The sequence below is a fragment of the Bubalus kerabau genome, chromosome 20 (assembly GCF_029407905.1).
Source record: "Bubalus kerabau isolate K-KA32 ecotype Philippines breed swamp buffalo chromosome 20, PCC_UOA_SB_1v2, whole genome shotgun sequence".
NCBI lineage: Eukaryota > Metazoa > Chordata > Mammalia > Artiodactyla > Bovidae > Bubalus > Bubalus kerabau.
The window spans coordinates 51,073,346-51,097,124 of record NC_073643.1 but is presented as its reverse complement, the minus strand read 5'-3'; the positions used below and the strand labels follow the sequence as shown (position 1 = coordinate 51,097,124).

Sequence of the window (23,779 nt, the reverse complement as noted above, 5' to 3'; positions counted from 1 at the left end):
TTCTCATTCCAATTCTAAAGAAGGGCGATGCCAAAGAATGTTCAAACTACCACACATTTGCATTCATTTCACATGCTAGCAAGATTATGCTCAAAATCGTTCAAGCTAGGCTTCAGTAATATGTGAACTGAGAACTTCCATATGTACAAGCTAGATTTAGAAAGGCAGAACCACCAGAGATCAAACTGCCAACATCCACTGGATCATAGAAAAAGCAAGAGAATTCCAAAAAAAAATCTACTTCTGCTTCACTGACCATGCTAAAGCCTTTGACTGTGTGGATCACAAGAAACTGGAAAATTCTTCCTAAGAGATGGGAATACTAGACCACCATACCTGCTTCCTGAGAAACCTGTATGCAGGTCAAGAAGCAAGAGTTAGAACCAGACATGGAACAATGAACTGGCTCAAAATTGGGAAAGGAGTATGTCAAGGCTGTATATTGTCACCCTGCTTATTTAACTTATATGCAGAGTACATCATGCAAAATGCCAGGCTGGAAGCACAAGCTAGAAACAAGATTGCCAGGAGAAATATCAACAACTTCGGATAGGCAGTTGATACCACTTTAATGGCAGAAAGTGAAAACTAACTAAAGAACCTAAAGAAAAGTAACTAAAAAGCTGGCTTAAAACTCACCATCCAAAAAACTAAGATCATGGTATCTCGTTCCATCACTCCATGGCAAACAGATGGGGACACAGTGGAAACAGTGGCTGACTTTATTTTTTTGGGCTCCAAAACCACTGCAGATGGTGACTGCAGCCATGAAATTAAAAGACACTTTACTCCTTGGAAGGAAAGTTATGACCAACCTAGACAGCATATTAAAAAGCAGAGACATTACTTTGTCAACAAAGGTCTGTCTAGTCAAGGCTACGGTTTTTCCAGTAGTCATGTATGGATGTTAGGGTTGGAATATAAAGAAAGCTGATCACCGAAGAATTGATGCTTTTGAACTGTGGTGTTGGAGAAGACTCTTGAGAGTCCCTTGGACTGCAGGGAGATCCAACCAGTCCATCCTAAAGGAGATCAGTCCTGGGTGTTCATTGGAAGAACTGATGATGAAGCTGAAACTCCAATACTTTGGCCACCTGATGCGAAGAACTAACTCATTCGAAAAGACCCTGATGCTGGGAAAGATTGAGGGCGGGAAGAGAAGGGGACGATAGAGGATGAGATGGTTGGACGGCATCACCAACTCAATGGACTTGAGTTTGCGTAAACTCCGGGAGTTGGTGATGGACAGGGAGGCCTGGTATGCTGCGGTTCATAGGGTCACAGAGAGTCGGACATGACTGAGCGACTGAACTGAACTGTCCCTTGGAAGAATAGCTATGACAAATCTAGACATCATATTAAAAAGCAGACATCACTTTATCAACAAAGGTCCATATAGTCAAAGCTATGGATTTTCCAGTAGTCATGTATGGATATGAGAGTTGGACCATAGAGAAGGCTCAAAGTCAAAGAATTAATGCTTTTGAACTGTGGTGTTGGAGAAGACTCTTAAAACTCCCTTGGACAGCAAGATCAAACCAGTCAATCCTAAAGGAAATAAACCCTGAATATTCACTGGAAGGACTGAGGCTGAAGCTGAAACTCCAATACTTTGGCCACCGTATGCGAAGAGCCGATTCACTAGAAAAGACCCTGATGCTGGGAAAAATTGAAGGCAAGATAAGAAGTGGGTGACAGAGGATAAGATGGTTGGATCGCATCACCAACTCAATGGACGTGAATTTGAGCAAACTCAGGGAGACAGTGAAAGACAAGAAGCCTGGCGGGCTACAGTTCATGGGGTCACAAAGAGTTGGACACAATTTGGCCACTGAACAAGAACAAAGAATAATTTTTATTTCTAAGGTTTTTGTATAGTCTAAGCAAAAACAAGTATTTAATTCTATTTTTAAAAATAAACTTTTAAAGGATATATTTATTTTTTCTTAAGTAATCCACATATGGATTTACCATTCAAAAAATGTATTTATAACCTTTTTATCCTTTGAGTTTTCATCATCTTTAAAGTAATGGTCTCCAAGTAAATATAATAACCTCCTTTAATACTCTAAAAACAGTGTTTCTGAAAGTGTGCTTGGGGACCCTAGGAGTCTCTAAGACCTTTTCAAAAGGTCTGAAGATTTAAGAAATTTAAAAAATATTTTCATAATAACACTAAAATGTTATTTTTCCTTTCTCACTCTCCTTCTCTCATGAGTGTATAAAGAGCTTTCCAAAGGCTATGTCATGTGTGATGTCACAAAAAGGCTGAATACAGAAGCAGATATGAGATCTATTGAGCCAGATACTTGCTGAAAATCAGCTGGCTTTATTTTGGAAACTTTTCATAAAAAATGCCAATAAGCAATGGGTTCAGATTATTTTTAAATAAGTTGGTAAATATATTTACATTTTCAGTTTTAATTTCTAAAATGCTAAATATCAATAGATTAAAAAACAAAAGCTCTTAAGGGTCCTAATAATTTTTAGTACAGTAAAGGAATCTTGAGACCAAAAAGCTTGAAGATGGCCACCAAAAGTATTCCTCTAGATTTAACTATCCCAGGAATTAGAGTAAGAAACCTCCTGTCTTTATGGCAGTGGGTGGATAGGGCAAGGAGGTCAAGAACCACAGCTTATAAACTTTTTTACTTTGTACCCTCCAGACTCCTCCTTATCCAAAACATAGCTTTCTTTTTGCATCAGCCTCAAATAGAACCTACCCAACTGCCTGATGCCATTAGCTGTTTTTCCCTGAGCCTTGTCCAGCTCTGTTCTAATGGTGAAAACCCTACCAAAAGCAAAAAATACAGCTGTATGTGAAGGTCAAATAAACATCATATATGGTTGCCAAGCAGCAGAGAGACATTTAACATTTAAAGTCTAAGTACAAAGAATACTAGACTCCAGTCTCAGGACGACTTCAACACACTTCTGCAAGCTGTAGCCACATAGATTGCATAATTTCTCTAAGAGTACAGACATGATTCTTGTCTATGGTGCAGTATTTATAATCACCAAGACCAAGCCTCTATACATTTAAAGATATTTATCACACTTAATCTAGTTTCTCAGATTCAAGTCCAAAATTTTAATTCAACAAATATTTGTTAAGCATACACCATGTGAAAACCAACATGAATATTAGCAAAAAGCCGATCTTTGAAACCTCTCTCTGGTCCCACCTTGCATAATAGGTCTTCCAATTGCAAGCAATAGAAATAAGCTGCAATAAGAGCTGGACACAAGACAGCTTGAGGAAGACTTCAGCTGGCTCCCAATACAGCTGCGCTGGGCCATATTCTATCAGAAACTCCATCATTTCCACAATCTGTTCATGAGTATATGAACATGCCTAAAAGGACAGAGATATATTATTAAAGAACTCTATCAATCTGCCTGCTGTTTTCTCCAGCACAGCTCAATGCTCTAAAGATTTTAATAATAAAGCTAAATAATAGTCTTGACACACACTTCTTGAGTCCACAGCCCACATGTGAAATAATAAATGATGCTTCATCTTTTATTTGTAACTAGACTCATAATACATTCTGCCAAAAAAGGTAACAAAATGTTCAAATTATTGGTGCATGTATTTCACACCTTAAGAAGAAAAAGCACCACATAAAATAATTGATTTCTTTTCAATATGTGACTTTTAAAACATGCAGATACTCATCTTTGTTCTAAAACATACTAATTTCAAAAATGATAGTGAAGTAAATTATTGATATACCAGGTTTCAGAAGAAAATTCCACATAGAAGCAGCTAGAATATCTATCTAGTATTTTCCACAGAAAAAAGTCCTTTCACACACATCTCAGTTTATCTTTTAGTTTAAGTATCCCAGCGAAGTAGTAAACTTACAACTGGGAGCAAAGTAAGTTCTCGATACATCTATTTTCTTTTTTTTTCCTTTGGAGCGTGCAGCTAGGATCTTAGTTCCCTGACCAGGGATTGAACCTGGGCCACTGACGTTGAGTCATATAACCACTGTATAGCTAGAGAAGTCCCTACACCCCTACATCCATTTCATTCTGCCTCCTCACAGTGCAAGTATAATCCATTAATGTACATCCCACCTGGACTCCACTGATACCAATGTGCATTTCAGGCCCAAGATGCTACAGACAATACTAACAATGTTTCTTTTTTAGACAAGGTTCTCTCACCTTGTATGGAGGTTGAGGATGAACAAGAATGCCACCTTCAGTCCTCTGAAGAGACTGCTTCACTTGTTCCAATTTAATGGCCAGGTGAGCTTCAAAGTACTTGCGCAAGGCCATGCAGGTGTGTTTACCAGTTTGCCGGCTAGCGAATATTTCATCATCACTCAGAAGTGCACCCTGATCTTCCAAATTTAGAATCTCCAAAGTACTGATCTATTAATAAAGGGGCAAAAGAAGGGGGCAAAAGAGAAGAACAAAAAGGAAAAGGAGAAAAAAGTAAAAAGATTTCAGTAGATTTTTATGCTCAAGAAGATTGATAAACATCAAACATCTGTCTGTACATCATGTTAAGAGCAGACATATGAAAACAAAACACTAAACCTATATTGAAAAATGACACAGCTTTCAATCATGTTGAAAGACACAGAGGCACAAAACTGCTTTTAGAACAAGCAATTCTCCCTGTAAGATTACTATCTTCAAGGCAAGTCTACAATGGCATAGTCCTCTGACCACTTAAGAGGAAGAAAAAGTTGTGAATGAAGGAGGGAAAAAGACTTTATCCATAAAAATGACAGAAAAACCCCTCCAGTCAGAAGCTTCCTCTCTTCAGTGCTGCTGAAGGGCAGCCACATCAAGCAGGACCCCACTCCTCACAAAGAGAAGCCACTGAAGAACCTCACCAAGTTCACCAGACGACGAAGACCATCATAGCGGTCAAAGAGTTCCAACACAGCCCGGAAGGAGAAGCAGATTGAGAAAAACATGGTAGCATGGCAGCATCCTGAGGCGTGTGAACATTCCATTAGCCACAGGGTGTAGTTCACCACATCAGACAGAACATTGTGCGGATGCATGCAAACCTGCAAAGGACAAAAATAAAACACAACTTTTTAAAACGTGGGGGAAAGGAACTTCCAGAAGGTATAAAAAATTCACCAGTGTACATAGGTATCTGCAAAATACAATAATCATTCCTGAGTAAGTCATTCTGATTTAAAGCTTAAGCTGTAAATAAAATTTTATGACAATCTATTCCAAGGCAGAAAACAATCTAAATTTAGAGAAATGTTTAAATTCCACCTAAGCTTTTGGAGTGTCAAACTTTGCAAATATTTTTATCCTTTAATGCTCACAAAGCTCTGTTACACAGGTATTAGGATCACCACTTAACTAATGAAGTAGCTCAAAGATGTAAGGGACTTTCCCAGGCTGATAAAAAGTTGATAAAAGTAAGGGAGCTGATAAAAGTAACTGAGCCTTCTGATACTGAAATCTACAAGTTCAGTATCCATTCACTCACTGATTTGTTTACACACATGATGCTGACTCCTGTCAGACAATGAATTCTGAAGCATTACCCAGGTTTGTTTGGCACTTTTAACCACAATTAATTCTGTACAAATACACACAGATTAGGTTACTACTCTCAAAAGATTACATATCTTTGCAGAAAGCTAGATCTTAATGAGTAAAAAAATTAAAATCAGAAGATTGCCCCATTAATAAATTTGCACAGAAGAATAAAGACACCACCGAGAGGAATTTACCAACTTCACTCTATCAGAAAAGCTACAATTGCATAAAATACAGAAGAATGCTCCAGATATAGAAACAAGGGTTGCTGTGGTGTCTAGGGACCCATTTCTTTTCTAATGTATAACCCACTTACTTTAAAAAAAAAAAAAAATGAAATAAAAAATCTTAACTGGAAAAACAGAAAAACCAGAGGGGTACAGTACCTCTAGAGCCCTAAGAACAACTGGAATGATTTTACTATCTCTACCACAAACTGTCCTGTTAACATACACAAAGCATCATCTGTTGTTTTTATAACTGACTCGAAAATGCAAAATGTAACTCTACTGGGGGACACCTGAGAAGAGCCTGAAAATAGAATGCCCTTTCATTAAGGCCTAATCCAACTGTTTAATTGTCTCATCCAAATGCTTTTCTGTGAATGCATGAGAGTAGTCCCCACCCTATACCATTCCCATACATCTGAATGGACTGGACTTACTCTTTCCATGGCATCCTGGTTGTAGGACAGGTAATACAAGCACATGGATACACCAGTTGCAGCCATAGAAGGACGAGGAATTTCCAGTAATTTCTGTACTCCACCGTGCGCAACAAATTCTGTGGCAAACTTATTGTGGAGCAGGAGAGATGCTAGATGCTACACAAAGAGGATACATATTACCATGGAACAATCTAGAACAAATATCTCTTCACAGAATATTAAGTTGCTAAATACAAAGACTCCTTAGAAGTAGACAACCACCCCCTCATAACAGAAGTAAAACCAATACTGCTTAAGGGAAACAAAAAAATAAGCAAACAAAAACTAGAATTCGGTAACATTGCCTCCTAATACCAAAGTTTTCATGATGGTGAAAAACAAGAAATGAAGAATACTACTGTACATTATGACACACTCCTGTAACTGTTTTATTATTACATATCTTCCCTAATGGATTTTTGTCACCCTTTCCATTTTAATCTTTTTAAACATAATCAGCTTTATGTTTTAGCTTTGGCCCAGTCACTGATTTACCCAAAACTCTGCTTTCTTTTAAACTGATACTTGCTTATATCCTCAAAAACAAACTTCAAAAAACTAGTACATTTCTGGTACTAATCAGAATGCACTTTAAATAGACTTTATCAATAATACATTTCATAGCCTCTCTGGGTGGACCTGAACTGGGCAATTTAAGGGCAGGGAGTGCAATGCAAGCAGCAGGCTACTCAATGACTTTGAATCCAGGCCAACATGGATGCAGCCTCATAACTAGAGCTCCCCCTCCTGTTTCTCACACCAAAGTGTCTTCTGGGTCATGAGACAGGCAGCAAGCAGGTACAGACAAAACGATACAGATTTGTAACTGATACTTGTACAAATTTCACCAAGGTCAATAGGTGTGTACCCTCTTCAGACATTCTCTCAATACACAGACTCGGACTAATCCTTGTATGTAATTCAAACCCCTTCCCTATTAACTTTTCTTACACAAACCTCTACCACCAAGCCTTTCCCTGCTGCTGCTAAGTCGCTTCAGTTGTGTCCGACTCTGTGCGACCCCATAGATGGCAGCCTACCAGGCTCCTCCGTCCATTTTCCAGGCAAGGGGGGGATTTTCCAGGCAAGAGTACTTTCCCTAAGGAACAGCTAAGCCATGTATGGTTCCCTCCCCAATACTCAGACCACTGCATGTGCTTTTTTCTCAAAACCACTACCATAAATTGGCAGTTCCACTGCCAGAATCAGCAGCAGGGAAAACAGAGAACAAACAAAAAGGTTCTTGGTAAAGATTGAGCCTAATTCTAGTTGGCTCAACATAGCCCATACGTGGCTCACCTCACTCTTGTGGGCAAAGACTCTATTTTCACTCCTTATACTGTACCTCCATATAAGGTCTAGTTCTTCATTTACTATTTTAACCCATTTTGTTTCTACTAACTTCAACACTTACCCCTTCTCCTGCACAACTGAGTCTTCCTTTTGAACAAAACCGTACATATAACTTTCTACACTTTTTATTTCCTCATAAGAAAGATCTCTTATCTGGTTTTACCCTGTTCATCCTTATTCCATTTTCTCTAACCCCTTATATGATTCTGCATAGAAACAGGTGAATAACGACACCCATTATAGGTTCTCATACAAAGACCTACAGAAATAGCAACTGCCCAAAGCCCTTCTTCCACTATTTCCTTTTCAAGACAGGACGCTGCATGTGAAAGCAATACCTTGGGCCACTGGAGACAACTCTGACCTCCAGCTTCATCCCACTGTTCAAAGTAAGATCATGAGTTTGCACACTTTATACACATACACACACTGCATTCCACACACAGGATACATGTTACTTCAATTTATGTCTGACCTCCTCCAAACTTAAAATTTCTGGGGTCTGCAAGTCAAATTTCATCATTTCTATTTAATTCCAATACACTTTGGAACTGTGCTGGCCAACACAGTAGTCATTGGCTACATGTGGCTAATTTCATTAAAATTAAGTTAAAAACTCAGGGGCTCAGTGGCACTAGCTACATTTTACATGTTCATTTGTGGCTAGTAGCCACTGTACTGAAAAGCACAAAGAATATTTCCATCATCACCAAAAGTTCTATTGGACAATGTAGCTCTGGAATATCAGGAATGAAATTATACCTTTAAAGAGCGAGAACATCATCTCTTTTTCAGAGGTTTTGTCTAGAAGCTACTATTTCTCAAAGAGAACAGACCATTCCTTCCTTTGTGCCCCAATACTTCTGTCACAACCTCTGTATTTAAAAAAAAATCATAGGCTTACATGCCTGGCTCTCTCAACCACATGATAAGCAGCAGAGACTTAATTTATTTGTCTAATATTATAAACATCACAGAACAGTACTGTGTCCATTAGTTACCTGCTAGGTAGAACTGTAATAGCCACAATGTTATTCATTCAACTTAACCTCTCTCCCTTCAGATTACCTTAATCATGAAGAGGTATGGATTTAGTGGGCTACACATACCTGCCCACCTATACTTAGCCCTTTTGCAGCCTAGAAATTCCTTTACTTTCACTGAATTTGGGTATGTCTCTATTTCTTTATTCATTTTCTGATTTATACTCTAGATAACCTAACATCATACAATATGTATACAGTTAATAACTTGGTAAGGCTCAACTCTTCTATTTAAACAAGAAATGTGTTGCTACTGACACATCTGGTAATAGAAGCATTCTAAACAATAAAATCCAGAGATGTTATATACCAAAACACACAGACAATCCACATTAATTAAATGCTTGGTAACTAATATTTTCAAGAACTTTACCTTGAGTGCCTCAAATGTAAGCAGGACATCATTAGTTTGTTTTAAGTCAATGTAGAACATCATCAACTCCCGTGATCCAAGCTGCATGAATATGGGAAGTAACTGAAATGAACACCAAAAACATGTCTTAACATTTGAATTTATTTTCACATATTTCCTGACAGAAGACTAAAGAAACCCTTCCTCCCTCCTTTATAAAGATAAACATATAAACACATTTTGTTCGAAAAGACCTTATCAGGAGTGACTTCCTTAAGACTTTACCAGTTTGACACAGACTTTTCTGTATTAGAATGAAAACACATCAATGTATAATATGCCACCACAAAATACCCCAGAAATAAACACAGTAATCTTAAAGCATGAACACTACTTTTCCCAGTAAGCTTACCTCCTGATATTCTCCTAAAGGGGTCAAATACTGGAGAATAAGTCGCTGCTCAATAGCAGGAGTCATAGGATAAAGGGTATAATTGGTGCCAATCACCCAGGGGGACATTTCTGACCAGCTGCTATTAGACAATTCAACAAACATGCGGTCTGGATCGGATGATGAAAAACCCAACTTTTGCTTGGCTTTCCTGAAGCTCTCTCTGTCAGCCTGTTTTGTTGACTTGTTTTTCCTCAATGCCCCTTCTTCAAGTTTCGTTGCTGAGTTCACTCTGCTACTGGTCTTGTGGCCTGACTCAAGATGAAAGGAGATCTCCATGTCTCCAGAAGCTTCCTCTTGTTCGCCATCCACTACATCTACAGCCATGTCGCCATAGTCCATATCCACAGCTTCTTCATCCAGAGGCAAAAGGGGTTCAGAGGAGAGCTTTCGTGGGCTAGGACGCTTGCTTTCTTGCCTTGAACCTACTTCTTGGAGCTGCAGCTCCCTCAATCTTCTAAGCACTATTGCCACCTATCAATAGATATTGGAATAAAACAGATTTATCTCTTCTGTATCTTAAAAGAGTCAAGTAATTCTTACTTCCATTTAAGGATACTCAGACAGTTATCTCAATGACTGATAAGAGTACAGATCTGACAAGCATGTTGACTTGATTCCCACAGCTTGATGAAATAAATAATGGCTAAAAGTCTCATTCCCCATAAAATTTCCAAGAATCTAAACCTAAATCTAAATCTAAATCTGCAGATAAAACCTAATTCACAGCACATCTGTCTGGATCATGCTGGACCAGACCATCACATTTGAAGGGGCAGACACTAGGTATATTCAAAGTTTTTTACAAGTGTCTTTGAAAATGAAACATGAAGGTTTTTCAAACTTTTATCTGTATTCTGTTAAATACTGTCATCCACATTACACATAATTACATAAGCTATTTTTCAAGTTCACCACTTATGTTTTCCTTTAGGTACTCATTTTTTGGTCTGATCCAAAACTGTAGTAATATGGTTAGTTTAAAAAAAAAAAAAAAAAAAAAAGAGTGATCAGGCCTGCAACTTAAACTGCATTTAAAAAAAAACAAACAATGGTGACTAGACGAGAAGAGGGGTGAATGGATGGATGAGTATGTCATAAATATAAATATAGTAAATGTTCACAATCAATGTAAGTGGTCTATATACAGGTGTTTGCTGTTAAATTGTATTTTGCTATATGTTTGAAATTTTTCATAATCCAAATGTGGGAAAGGAAGAGGGAATGGTACTGTTTATCTGGTACAAACTATCATGATCTTTGACAAAATGAAAAACTGCTATATTCAAGTTAAAAAAAAGGTACAGTCAAAACTCTTACATAAGGTAAGAGTTAAAATACTGATATTATAGCTATACTTTAGTAAAATGAATAAGATCTACTGACTCAACTTCAGGTAGCAAGAAAGAATGAGTGAATATACTATCTTACATGAAAAAGTCACTCTGACACGGCCCTTACCAGCTGTGAGTTCTCATCCCTGTAGTTGGCAGCGATGTCTTGATTCTCCATAGCACCTCCTAACAGACCAGTAGAATATGTCCTCAGTGGCTGATCAGCCTCTCGGGCCCATTTGAAAAGGTTCTCAACAATTCCTTCCTTTAGTAAAGGAAATGAAAGAGTACAAATCAGATGGGTCAAGATCTCATAATTCCAGATATAAGCAATGACTTCAGTTGATAAAAAAAATTTTTTTAATAAAATATTTCAATATTGCTCATAAGATTACAAAATCTAAACAAACTAAATGTACTACAGTAGGTGGTTTAAAATAGCTGTGCATCTGTGAAACAGTCCTATTTATCCACGAAAACTCAAGCTAAAGATCAACTATCACATAATGTAGCTATTAAGTCCCAAAAGGTTCCATAACCAAGCGTGGAGTACTAAAAATTCTACGTGCCTCTTTGAAGTTCACAACGCACAATTAACATTATCAATGTCTAAGAAGTCCTCCATCAAACAAGTGTTTAACTCCACATATCCCACTCTTAGTGTTTATTATGAAATAAAATACATAAACATGTACAGTCCAAAGAAAATGAAAATCACCTCTGTGATTTACCAATGAGTTTAAGAAACAGAAACCTCCCATGTGTCCCTCCCTACCATTTACCTCCTTCCTCTCCAAAGGGTATCTACCTTCCTAAATTTTAATAATTTTGTTGTAGAGCTTTTGTTAAATGTTATAGGCTTTGACCTGTATAAACTGTGTGTGTCATATGTATTTTTCTGCAACTTGTTTCTTTTACTCAACTTTATGTTTTTTACATTCATCTATACTGTTATGTGTAACTATCACAAACAGTACCCAACATAAGACAGGCCTTACATACAATTACTTAATCCTTGTATCAGCTTTGTATGATGGACAAAGTACTATATTTACAGAAGAGAACACTGTCACAATGAGGTTAAGTAACTTACCAAAGTCACAAAACTAGTAAGTAGCAGACCTGGGGTCTTATCCCAGGCAGCATACCTCCAAATGCTCTTCACCTCCATGTTCTGCTGCTATTTTGTTCACTTAACTTTTACTTTTTGTATGCAAATATGTTCCTAGAGTAGACACCTAGGAACAGAACTACTAAGTCACAGGTGTGTATGTTCAACTTTACTAGAGGCAGCCAAACTATTTTTCAAAGGGATCACAACAATTCACATTTCCAACATTGAATAGTCCATTTCTTTTAATACATCTTTACTAAAAGTTGACCACTATCAGACTTTTTATTTTTTGTAATACGGTGGATATGAAAATTTAATGCTTCATTTAACTTGAATTTTCTCATTTACTAATGAGGTTTAGCATTTTTTTCATGCCTTGTGATCATTCATACTTCCACCTTCTGTGAAATACTCATGTCTTTTACCAGTGTTTCATGATAAGCACAAAGTCTTAATTTTATGTAATCATATATAATAATATTTTCTTTTAAACTGTGTGCACTTTATATCTTAAATTCTTCCCTAAGGTCATGGTGTTATTCTCCTATATATTTCTAAGTTTTAAACTTTCTTCAAAAAAGTTATTAATACTCTGAACAATACACTTTGAGAAACTTTGTTTTAAAATACTTACTGATGTGAAAACAAACATTATCATCTACTTTAAGTGTCTTCCATTCCTCTTTCTGAACAGCATAAAAACCTTTAAATACTAACTCCAACTATTCCATCTACATGTTACCCAGAATTTGTTCCCTCTTTTGTCCCCCAAAAACTGTAATCAATATTTCTAGGTTTATAGAAGTTGTCTGAAGACATTTTCTACTATGGCCTCTACTGATGCTGTGGCAAAACTTGCTGTTAATTTGCAGGAATCTTTTTTACTCTAGTTGCTTTTAAAATCTTTTGTCTTTGGTATTCTTCTTTGGGCTTTCTGAATCTGAGTGGTCATGTCTTTCATTTATTAAGATCCTAGCCTCATCTCTCTGAATACGGCCTTTCTATTCCGTGCATGCATGAGAGAGAAAGAGAATCTGAGTGGTCACGTCTTTCATTTATTTGTTAGATCCTAGCCTCGTCTCCCTGAACACTACCTTTCTATTCTCTTGTGTATATGTGCATGTGATCTTTGTGCCCTCACCACACAGCATGTGGGATCATAGTTTCCCAACCAGAGTTAAACCCATACTCCCTGCAGTGGAAGCGGGGACTGTTAACCACTGGACCACCAGGGAAGTTCCTTCTTTTTCTGAAACTCCTTTTAGATATGTTCAAAATTTTCTAATTCTAGTCTCCATGTCTCAACTTCTTTCATATTTTTCTTCTCTTTTCTATGCACTTCATTACTGATTATCCTGTCAGATATCCCAGTTCATTAATTCTATCAGTAGTTATGTTGAGACTTTGGTTTATGTCTATTAAATTTAAAAATTCAATAACTGTAATTTTCCTTGGTTCATTTTCCAAATGGCCATTTTTCCCAGTCTTATAATTCTGATTTTTCTTTTTTTACATTCAATGATTTTTAACTATTTTAACCATTTTAAGTGTGCAATTCAGTGGGATTAAGTACATTCACAATGCTGTATAACCATTATCACTATATTTCTAGAATTTCATTATCCCAAACAGAAACTCTTTATCCCAGTTTTCAATAATGGATAGAACTGAACAGAAAATCAACAAGGAAACAGAGAAGCTGAACAACACTGAAAATCAATTCAATCTAAAAGACATAGAGATAATACTCTATCCAACAAGAGCAGAATATACATTTTTCTCAAGTACAGGTGGAACATCTCCCAGAATAGACCATATGTTAGGCCACAAAACACATCTTAATAATTTTAAAAGGGCTGACCTCTTACAAAGAATTTTTTTCAATCACAATGGAATGAAATGTGAAATCAATAACCCAAGAGAAAACTGGAAAATTCATATGTGGAAATTAACAGTCATAACCAACCAATGGGTCAAATTAGAAATCACAGCGAAATTAGTACCTTGAGATGAATGAAAACAAAAACACAACACACCAAAACTGATGGGATGCTACCAGAGCAGTGCAAAGGGCAAAATTTATAGCTACAAGTACATAAAAAGAAAAAAGGTCACAAATTAATAACATAATTATATACTTCAAGAAGTAAGAAAGCAAATAAAACCCAAAGATAACATATAAAAATAATAATAAAGTTTATAGTGGAGATAAATAAAATATCAAATAGAAAAATATAGAAAATTAATGAAACCAAAAGTTGTTTTTTTGAAAGGATCAAAAAAAATCGACACAGGGCTTCCCTGGTGGTACAGTGTTAAGAATCCACCTTGCAAAGCAAGGGACATGGGTTCGATCCCTGGTACAAGAAAATCCCACATGCTAAAAAGCAACTAAGCCCATGTACCACAACTACTGAAGCACGTGAGCCTAGAGCCCACACTGTGCAACAAGAGAAGCCACCACAATGAGAAGCCTGGGTACTGCAATAAAGAGTAGCCCCAACTGGCCACACTAGAGAAAGCCCAAGAGCAGCAACAAAGACCCAGCACAGCCAAAAATAAATAAGTAAATAATTTTTTTTTAATTGACAAACCTTGAGCTAGATTGACCTCAAGAAAAAAGACGACAAATTACTAGAATCAAAAATAAAAGGGAAGACATTACTACCAATTTTACAGAAACAAAAAGGATTATAAGGGAACTCACTGGCAGACCACTGGTTAGGACTGTGCTTTCATGTTTGAGAGTACAGGTTAGGTCCCTGCTCAGGGAACTAAGGTCCTGCAAGCCATGTGCTGCACAGTCGAAAAAAAGAGGGGAGGGAGGATTTCAGGAGAACACTATAAACAAAAAATTCAGTAACTTAGGTTAAATGGACAAACTTCTAGAAACACAATCTACAAAAACTGACTAATGAAGAAACAGAAAAACTGAACAGATGTACAACCATTAAGGAGGGTTAATCTGTCATCAAACCCATCCCAAATAGAAAAATCTAGGACCAGATAGTTTACCTGGTAAATTCTACCAAACATTTAAGGAATTAATACCAAGCCTTTTGAAACTCTTCCAAAAAACTGATGAAAAGGGAAAACTTCCCAACTAATTCTATGAAGCCAACATTACCCTGATATCAAATACCCTGATACAAAGACAGTACAAGAAAACTAGATATCCTTTATGACTATTGCTGCAAAAGTTCTCAAAACATACTTGCAAACTGAATTAAACAGCATCTTAAGAGATTACTGTATATACCACAACCGAGTGAATCTACCCAAATGTGCAAATACGGTTCAAAATGCAAAAATCGATCTATGTAACAGACCACATTAACTGAATTCATGTGAATTAATTTTTGTGAATTAGTAGAAAACCACATGACAGTGTCAACTGATAAGAAAAAAATATCATTTGACAGAAGTAAATTTAAGGGCCTAGATCTGATAGATAGAGTGCCTGATGAGCTATGGACTGAGGTTCGTGACATTGTACAGGAGACAGGGATCAAGACCATCCCCATGGAAAAGAAATGCAAAAAAGCAAAATGGCCGTCTGGGGAGGACTTACAAATAGCTGTGAAAAGAAGAGAAGCGAAAAGCAAAGGAGAAAAAGGAAAGATATAAACATCTGAATGCAGAGTTCCAAAGAATAGCAAGAAGAGATAAGAAAGCCTTCTTCAGCGATCAATGCAAAGAAACAGAGGAAAACAACAGAATGGGAAAGACTAGGGATCTCTTCAAGAAAATTAGAGATACCAAAGGAACATTTCATGCAAAGATGGGCTCGATAAAGGACAGAAATGGTATGGACCTAACAGAAGCAGAAGATATTAAGAAGAGATGGCAAGAATACACAGAAGAACTGTACAAAAAAGATCTTCACGACCCAGATAATCACGACGGTGTGATCACTGACCTAGAGCCAGCTGGAATGTGAAGTCACGTGGGCCTTAGAAAGCATCACTACAAACAAAGCTAGTGGAGGTGATGGAATTCCAGTTGAGCTATTTCAAATCCTGGAAGATGATGCTGTGAAAGTGCTGCACTCAAGATGCCAGCAAATTTGGAAAACTCAGCAGTGGCCACAGGACTGGAAAAGGTCAGTTTTCATTCCAATCCCAAAGAAAGGCAGTGCCAAAGAATGCTCAAACTACCGCACAATTGCACTCATCTCACATGCTAGTAAAGTAACGCTCAAAATTCTCCAAGCCAGGCTTCAGCAATATGTGAACCATGAACTTCCTGATGTTCAAGCTGGTTTTAGAAAAGGCAGAGGAACCAGAGATCAAATTACCAACATCCACTGGATCATGGAAAAAGCAAGAGAGTTCCAGAAAAACATCTATTTCTGCTTTATTGACTATGCCAAAGCCTTTGACTGTGTGGATCACAATAAACTGTGGAAAATTCTGAAAGAGATGGGAATACCAGACCACCTGATCTGCCTCTTGAGAAATTTGTATGCAGGTCAGGAAGCAACAGTTAGAACTGGACATGGAACAACAGACTGGTTCCAAATAGGAAAAGGAGTTCGTCAAGGCTGTATATTGTCACCCTGTTTTTTTAACTTATATGCAGAGTACATCATGAGAAACGCTGGACTGGAAGAAACAAGCTGGAATCAAGATTGCCGGGAGAAATATCAATAACCTCAGATATGCAGATGATACCACCCTTATGGCAGAAAATGAAGAGGAACTAAAAAGCCTCTTGATGAAAGTGAAAGTGGAGAGTGAAAACGTTGGCTTAAAGCTCAACATTCAGAAAACGAAGATCATGGCATCTGGTCCCATTACTTCATGGGAAATAGATGGGGAAACAGTGGAAACAGTGTCAGACTTTATTTTTCTGGGCTCCAAAATCACTACAGATGGTGACTGCAACCACGAAATTAAAAGACGCTTACTCCTTGGAAGGAAAGTTATGACCAACCTAGATAGCATATTGAAAAGCAGAGACATTACTTTGCCAACAAAGGTTCGTCTAGTCAAGGCTATGGTTTTTCCTGTGGTCATGTACGGATGTGAGAGTTGGACTGTGAAGAAGGATGCGCGCCGAAGAATTGATGCCTTTGAACTGTGGTGTTGGAGAAGACTCTTGAGAGTCCCTTGGACTGCAAGGAGATCCAACCAGTCCATTCTGAAGGAGATCAGCCCTGGGATTTCCTTGGAAGGAATGATGCTAAAGCTGAAACTCCAGTACTTTGGCCACCTCATATGAAGAGTTGACTCATTGGAAAAGACTCTGATGCTGGGAGGGATTGGGGGCAAGAGGAGAAGGGGACGACAGAGGATGAGATGGCTGGATGGCATCACTGACTCAATGGACTTGAGTCTCAGTGAACTCCGGGAGTTGGTGATGGACAGGGAGGCCTGGCGTGCTGCGATTCATGGGGTCGCAAAGAGTCGGACACGAATGAGTGACTGGTCTCATCTGATCTGAAAAGCCCTCTCATTAATAACACTTCATAGGGCTTCCCTAGTGGTCCAGTGGTTAAGAATCCACCTTGCAATGCAGGAGACACTGGTTCAATCCCTGGTCCAGGAAGATCCCACATGCCGCGGAGCCCATGTGCCAACTATCAGGCTCTAGAGCCTGTGAGTTGCAGCTACTGAGCCCACGTGCCTAAAGCCCGTGCTCCACAACAAGAAAAGTAACTGCAATGAGAAGCCTATGCACTGCAACAAAGAGGAGTCGAGGGTCCCCTGCTCACCTCAACTAGAGAAAGCACATGCAAAGCAACAAAGATCCAGCAAAGCCAAACAAACACCAAACAAAAACCACACTTCATAAACTAGGAACAGAAGAAAATTTCAACAAAATTAAGGACAGTTATGAAAAACAAACAAACAAACAAAAAAAAAACCAGAGCTAACATTGCATGCAACAGTAAATTAAAGACTGACAGGCTTTCTCCAAAGATAAGAACAAGACAAAGATGTCTGCTTTCACCACGTCTATTCAACATAGTTGTTATTCAGTTGCTAAGTTGTATCCAACTTGAAAGGGGCAAGAAGAAGAAATTCAAGGCATTTATTTTGAAAAGGAAGAAATAAAATTAGCTCTGTTCACAAGTGACATGATCTTATACATAAAAAAAAACTCTACAGATTCAACACCCCCCAAAAAAAAACTTATTAGAACAAATGAATTCTGCAAAGTTGCAGAATACAAAATAAATACACAAAAATCAGTTACATTTCTATACGGTAGTAATGAAAAATCTTAAAAGAAAACACATCCAATCACTATTTAACTGGTGACTCTTACTCATAAAGGATTATTTGCTGGGATACTTTGTAATTTTTTTGTAAACTCACTTTTCCTGAAAATTGTTTTTTCTGTGAGAATCCCTTCTGGATTGTGAGAGCTTCCCCCGCAAGAGTTTTATATTTGCTTCTTCCAGACAACCAAAGAACATCACTGATCCAGAACAACGTTGTTACTGTTGTTCATCGACTCTGGGGTTGCCAATCATATAACAAAACTTTGAAACATATACCCAAGTAAGGTCCGTGCCCAGAATCGGTCAGAGGAGACTACCTGCCTTGCCCCTTAGACTGAAGTGAGAGACTGAGAAATCTGTCATCTTCCCACAGCATAAAGCAGATAGTTTTCTTTTCCACTGCTTCAGTGAAGGTCCCTTGGGAGTCCCAGTTTTATGTGGAGGTCAAGATCCCTGTTCTAACTCCTCACCCAAGATTCTGTCTCTTGTCCTCAATTATCACTTCTGTTTTACAGTTCCATCTTCATTTCTGGCACCTAGGGATTTCACTCTAAGAGTTTTTTTTTTACAGTTTACCTGGAATTTGAATTTGTGTGCAATAGGAGAGTTTATAGGTTACCCTGGTGAGTCAGCTTGACAGATCTGGGTCTCACCCCTTCTGTATTAAAACCATTTCTTTTCTCTCTCCTTCTGAAATACCACAGATCATGCTTTTCTTCCTACCTCATGGGATACTGTGAGAATTAAGTGATAGATACAAATAAAAGGCTCAGCACAGGCCTGGCACTCAATAAACAGGAGCCATTTACCTAACTGACCCCTAACATGAAGGATAGTTTTATCATAAAACACCTATTAAAATTTTAGGGTAATCTTAATGTTTCAGAGTATGAAATCTTAGAAATGTTGACCTAAAAGTTACAATTTCTGAAATTTCATTCTCTTCAATTTTATCCCTCTGACCAATTCTCCAAGCCAGGTTTCAGTAGTATGTGAACCATGAACTTCCAGATGTTCAAGCTGGTTTTAGAAAAGGCAGAGGAACCAGAGATCAAATTGCCATCATCCTCTGGATCATCAAAAAAGCAAGAGAGTTCCAGAAAAGCATCTGCTTCTGCTTTATTGACTATGCCAAACCATCTGGCTGTGTGGATCACAATAAACTGTGGAAAATTCTGAAAGAGATGGGAATACCAGACCACCTGATCTGCCTCTTGAGAAACCTGTATGCAGGTCAGGAAGCAACAGTTAGAACTGGACATGGAACAACAGACTGGTTCCAAATAGGAAAAGGAGTACGTCAAGGCTGTACATTGTCACCCTGCTTATTTAACTTATATGCAGAGTACATCATGAGAAACGCTGAGCTGGATGAAGCACAAACTGGAATCAAGATTGCCAGGAGAAATATCAATAACCTCAGATATGCAGATGACACCATCCTTATGGCAGAAAGTGAAGAGGAACTAAAAAGCCTCTTGATGAAAGTGAAAGAGGAGAGTGAAAAAGTTGGCTTAAAGCTCAACATTCAGAAAACGAAGATCATGGCATCCAGTCCCATCAGTTCATGGGAAATAGATGGGGAAACAGTGCAAACAGTGGCAGACTTTATTTTTTGGGGCTCCAAAATCACTGCAGATGGTGACTGCAGCCATGAAATTAAAAGACGCTTACTCCTTGGAAGGAAAGTTATGACCAACCTAGACAGCATATTGAAAAGCAGAGACATTACTTTGCCAACAAAGGTCCGTATAGTCAAGGCTATGGTTTTTCCAGTAGTCATGTATGGATGTGAGATTTGGACTATAAAGAAAGCTGAGTGCTGAAGAACTGATGCTTTTGAACTATGGTGTTGGAGAAGACTCTTGAGATTCCCTTGAACTGCAGGGAGATCAAACCAGTCAATCCTAAAGGAAATCAGTCCTGAATATTCATTGGAAGGACTGATGTTGAAGCTGAAACTCCAATATTGTGGCCACCTGATGAGAAGAATTGACTCAATGGAAAAGACCCTGATGCTGGGAAAGATTGAAAGCAGGAGGAGAAGGGGAAGACAGAGGATGAGATGGCTGGATGGCATCACCCGACTCGATGGACATGAGTTTGAGCAAGCTCTGGGAGTTGGTGAAGGACAGGGAAGCCTTGGTGTGCTGCAGTCCATGGGGTTGCAAAGAGTCTGAACTGAAGGAGAAAGCTGAGCTCAAGGTAATGAATAGCAGAATGAATAATGCAGAAGGAAGAATAAGTGATCTGAAAGAACACTGGAAATTACCCAAAGAGACAGAAAACCAAAATTTTTTTTTAAAGGGAAAGCAACATAAGAGACCTATGGGATAATATAAACCAAATCTATGCATAATAGGGTTTCTAGAAGGAGAAAAAAGAGAAAAGGAGACTGAAAATGTATTTAAAGAAATTATGGCTGAAAACTTCCCAAACCTAAAGAACATCTGAGAAGCACAGACGGTCCCAAACAAGATGAACCCATACCTACACTAAGACACATGAAAATAAAAATGGCAAAAGTTAAAGATAGAGGATTCTAAAAATGGCAAGAGAAAAGCACGGAGTTAATTACAGGGAAATCCCTAGAAACACTGCAGGCCAGAAGAGAGTGGCAAAATATATTCCAAGTCTTGAAAAGGAAAAATCTGCAACCGAGAATATTCCACCAAGCAAAATCATTTAGAACAGGATGAAAAATAAAGAACTTATCAGGCAAGCAAAAAGTAAAAGAACACAGCAATACTAAGCCTATTATCATATAAAAGAAATATGAAAAGGTCTTCTCTATACAGGAAAGAAGCAAGAAGATATAGGAAGATCACACTGGAAAGTCAGTCACTTAAATTACCCAGTATACGATCAAAAAGAAAAAAAAAATCCTATTTGAGAAAGTGATGATAAACATAAGGAACAGCAAAAGGATAAAGTTGAAGATATTAAAAAAAAGACATCAAAGTCATAAAATGTAGGGAAGGAGAGTAAGAAATACATTTTTTTTTAGAATGTGGTCAGGCCTGTATGACTGTCTAAACGAAGCAAATAGGAAAGGTTAACATATACGTAAAACAAGACAATCACAAATCAAAAATATACAATAGATTCACAAAAACCAAAAAGAAGAGAACATAAATGTAAAATAAAAGGAAATAAACCAAAATAAAAAAAAAAGAAACAAAAAGGAAAATGGAGCAAAGAACCAATTGGAAAACAAGGTTTAAAATGGCAATAAATATATATGTATCATTAATTACCTAAATGTCAATGAAGTGACTGCTCCAATCAAAAGACACTGAGTAGCAGACTGGATAAAAAAACAAGAGCTTTGCTGCCTGAAAGAGACTTACCTTAGGGCAAAGAACACACACAGATTGAGAGTGAGAGGACTGAGAAAGACATTTCAGGCAAACAGAAATGCAAGAAAACAGGAGTCAATATTTGTATCAGACAAAACAGACTTAAAGGCAAAGGCCATAAAGCAGGACACTATATAATGGTAAAAGGATCAATACAAGACTTTACATCCATCAACATACATGCACCTAATATGTGTGTGTGCTTAGTCACTTCAGTTGTGTCCGACGCTCTGCAACGCTATGGACCTTGGTCTGCCAGGCTCCTCTGTCCATGGGATTCTCCAGCCAAGAATACTAGAGTGGGTTGCCATTTCCTTCTCCATGCACCTAATATAGGAGTTCACCCAAATACATAAAACAAATACTAACAGATATAAAGGGAGAAGTTAATGGGAATACGATAGGAGACTTAAACACACCACATACATCAATGAACAGATCCTCTAGACAGAAAATCAAGACGGCAACAGAGATCAAAAATGATATAATAGAAGAGTTAGACTTAATTGATATTTTTCAAGACATTACATCCAAAAACACCCAGGTCACACTGTTTTCAAGTTCACATGGAACCCTCTCTAGGACTGACCACATACTAGGGTAGAAAATCTCAACATTTAAAAGAAATTATTTCAAGCATCTTCTCTGATCCCAATGGCATGAAACTATTAATAGAAATCCAGCAAAGGAAAACAAACGAGAAAATATTAACAGAAATTCACCATGAGAAGAGAAATGAGAAATAAACAATTGCATGGAGACTAAACTATGTGCTACTAAAAAGCCAAAGGGTCAACAAAGAAATCAAAAAGGAAATGATAAAATTACCTTGAAAAACACAACAATGAAAACACAACCATACAAAATTTATGCCATGCAGCAGTTCTTAAAGAGACATTCATAGAGATACAGGCCTTTCTCAGTTTAAAAAGAAGAAAAATTTCAAATAAATGACCTATCACCTAAAAGAATTAGAAAAACAAACAAAATCCAAAGTCACCAGAAGGAAGGAAATAAAGATCAGAGAGTAAAGGAATAAAATAGAGGTTTAAAAAACAGGGAATTCACTGGCAGCCCAGTGGATAGGACAGCACACTTTTACGGGCCTGGGCTGATCCCTGGTTGGGGAACTAAGATCCCAACCAGAACAGTACAACCAAACAAAAGCAAAACAGAAAGAGAAACTAAGAGCTGGCTCTTTGAAAGGGTTAAAAAAAACATTTGACAAACCTCTGGCCATGTTCACCAAGAAGAGACAGAACACAAGTAAAATTAAAAATGAAAAAGGGGAAATCTCAACCCATACTGCAGAAATACAAAAGAACTGTACTATACAAAAGAACTATACAGCCCAACAAAATCAAATCAAGAATAATTTGTGCCAACTGATCACTAGAAGTGAAACAGAATCTGTAATTAAAAAAAACAAACCTCCCTACAAAGAAAAGTCCAGGCCCAGGTGGCATCACAGGTAAACTGTATCAAACATAAAAAGAATTTATACCAATCCTTCTCAAATTCTTCCAAAAGACAGAAGAGGAGGGGAAGCTCCCAAAGATATTCTAAGAAGCCACCATCACCCTGAGCACAAACCCCCAAAAAAAGATACCACAAAAGAGAATCACATGCCAATATCTTGGATGAATATAGATGAGAAAAATCTCAACAAAACAGCAGCTGAATCCAACAACACATGAAAGGTCACTCACTATGACCAAGTGGGACGCATCCCACATTCACAAGAATGGTTCCACATGTGCAAAGTAATCAATGCAATACACCACAAAACAAAAGGAAAGTAAAAACCACATGATTATCTCAAAAGATGCAGAAAAGGCATTTGACAAAATTCAACATTCATTCATGATAAAAACTCTAATCAACGTTGAGTACAGAGGAACAAATCTCAATACGATACAAGTGATTTCTGACAAACCCATTGTCAACATTATGCTCAATGGTGAAAACCTGAAAGCATTCCTGCTAAAATCTGGAACAAGACAAAAAATGCCCATTCTTACCACTTCTAGTCAACATAGTATTAGAAGTCCTAGCCTCAGTAATCAGGCAAAGAAAAAGAAATAAAAGGTATCCAAATTGGAAGGGAAGAGGTAAAGTTGTGGATATATGCAGATGACATGATACAATATATAGAAAACCCTAAGGACTTCACACAAAAATTACCAGATCTTATAAACGAATACAGCAAAGTAGTAGAATACGAGATTAACGTGCATAAATCAGTTGTGTAAATTTCTTCACACTACCAACAAAATATCAGAAAGGGAATGTAAAAAAAAAGTTTCTTTTAA

At 37.6% G+C, this 23,779-nt stretch overlaps 1 protein-coding gene across 9 annotated transcripts in view; it reads right to left on the bottom strand.

Annotated features, from left to right (window-relative positions):
• The window catches only part of DCAF1 (DDB1 and CUL4 associated factor 1), a 101,385-nt gene that overhangs the window by 32,280 nt on the left and 45,326 nt on the right, over positions 1–23,779 (bottom strand). For all 9 annotated transcript variants that reach the window (XM_055557408.1, XM_055557409.1, XM_055557410.1 and 6 more), the window contains 7 exons: positions 10,893–11,030; positions 9,393–9,905; positions 9,002–9,103; positions 6,191–6,349; positions 4,854–5,033; positions 4,174–4,383; positions 3,186–3,355 (listed from right to left, as the gene is read on the bottom strand). In XM_055557408.1, coding sequence (XP_055413383.1) covers positions 3,186–3,355; positions 4,174–4,383; positions 4,854–5,033; positions 6,191–6,349; positions 9,002–9,103; positions 9,393–9,905; positions 10,893–11,030 — 1,472 coding nt within the window. The remainder of the gene's footprint in view (positions 1–3,185; positions 3,356–4,173; positions 4,384–4,853; positions 5,034–6,190; positions 6,350–9,001; positions 9,104–9,392; positions 9,906–10,892; positions 11,031–23,779) is intronic.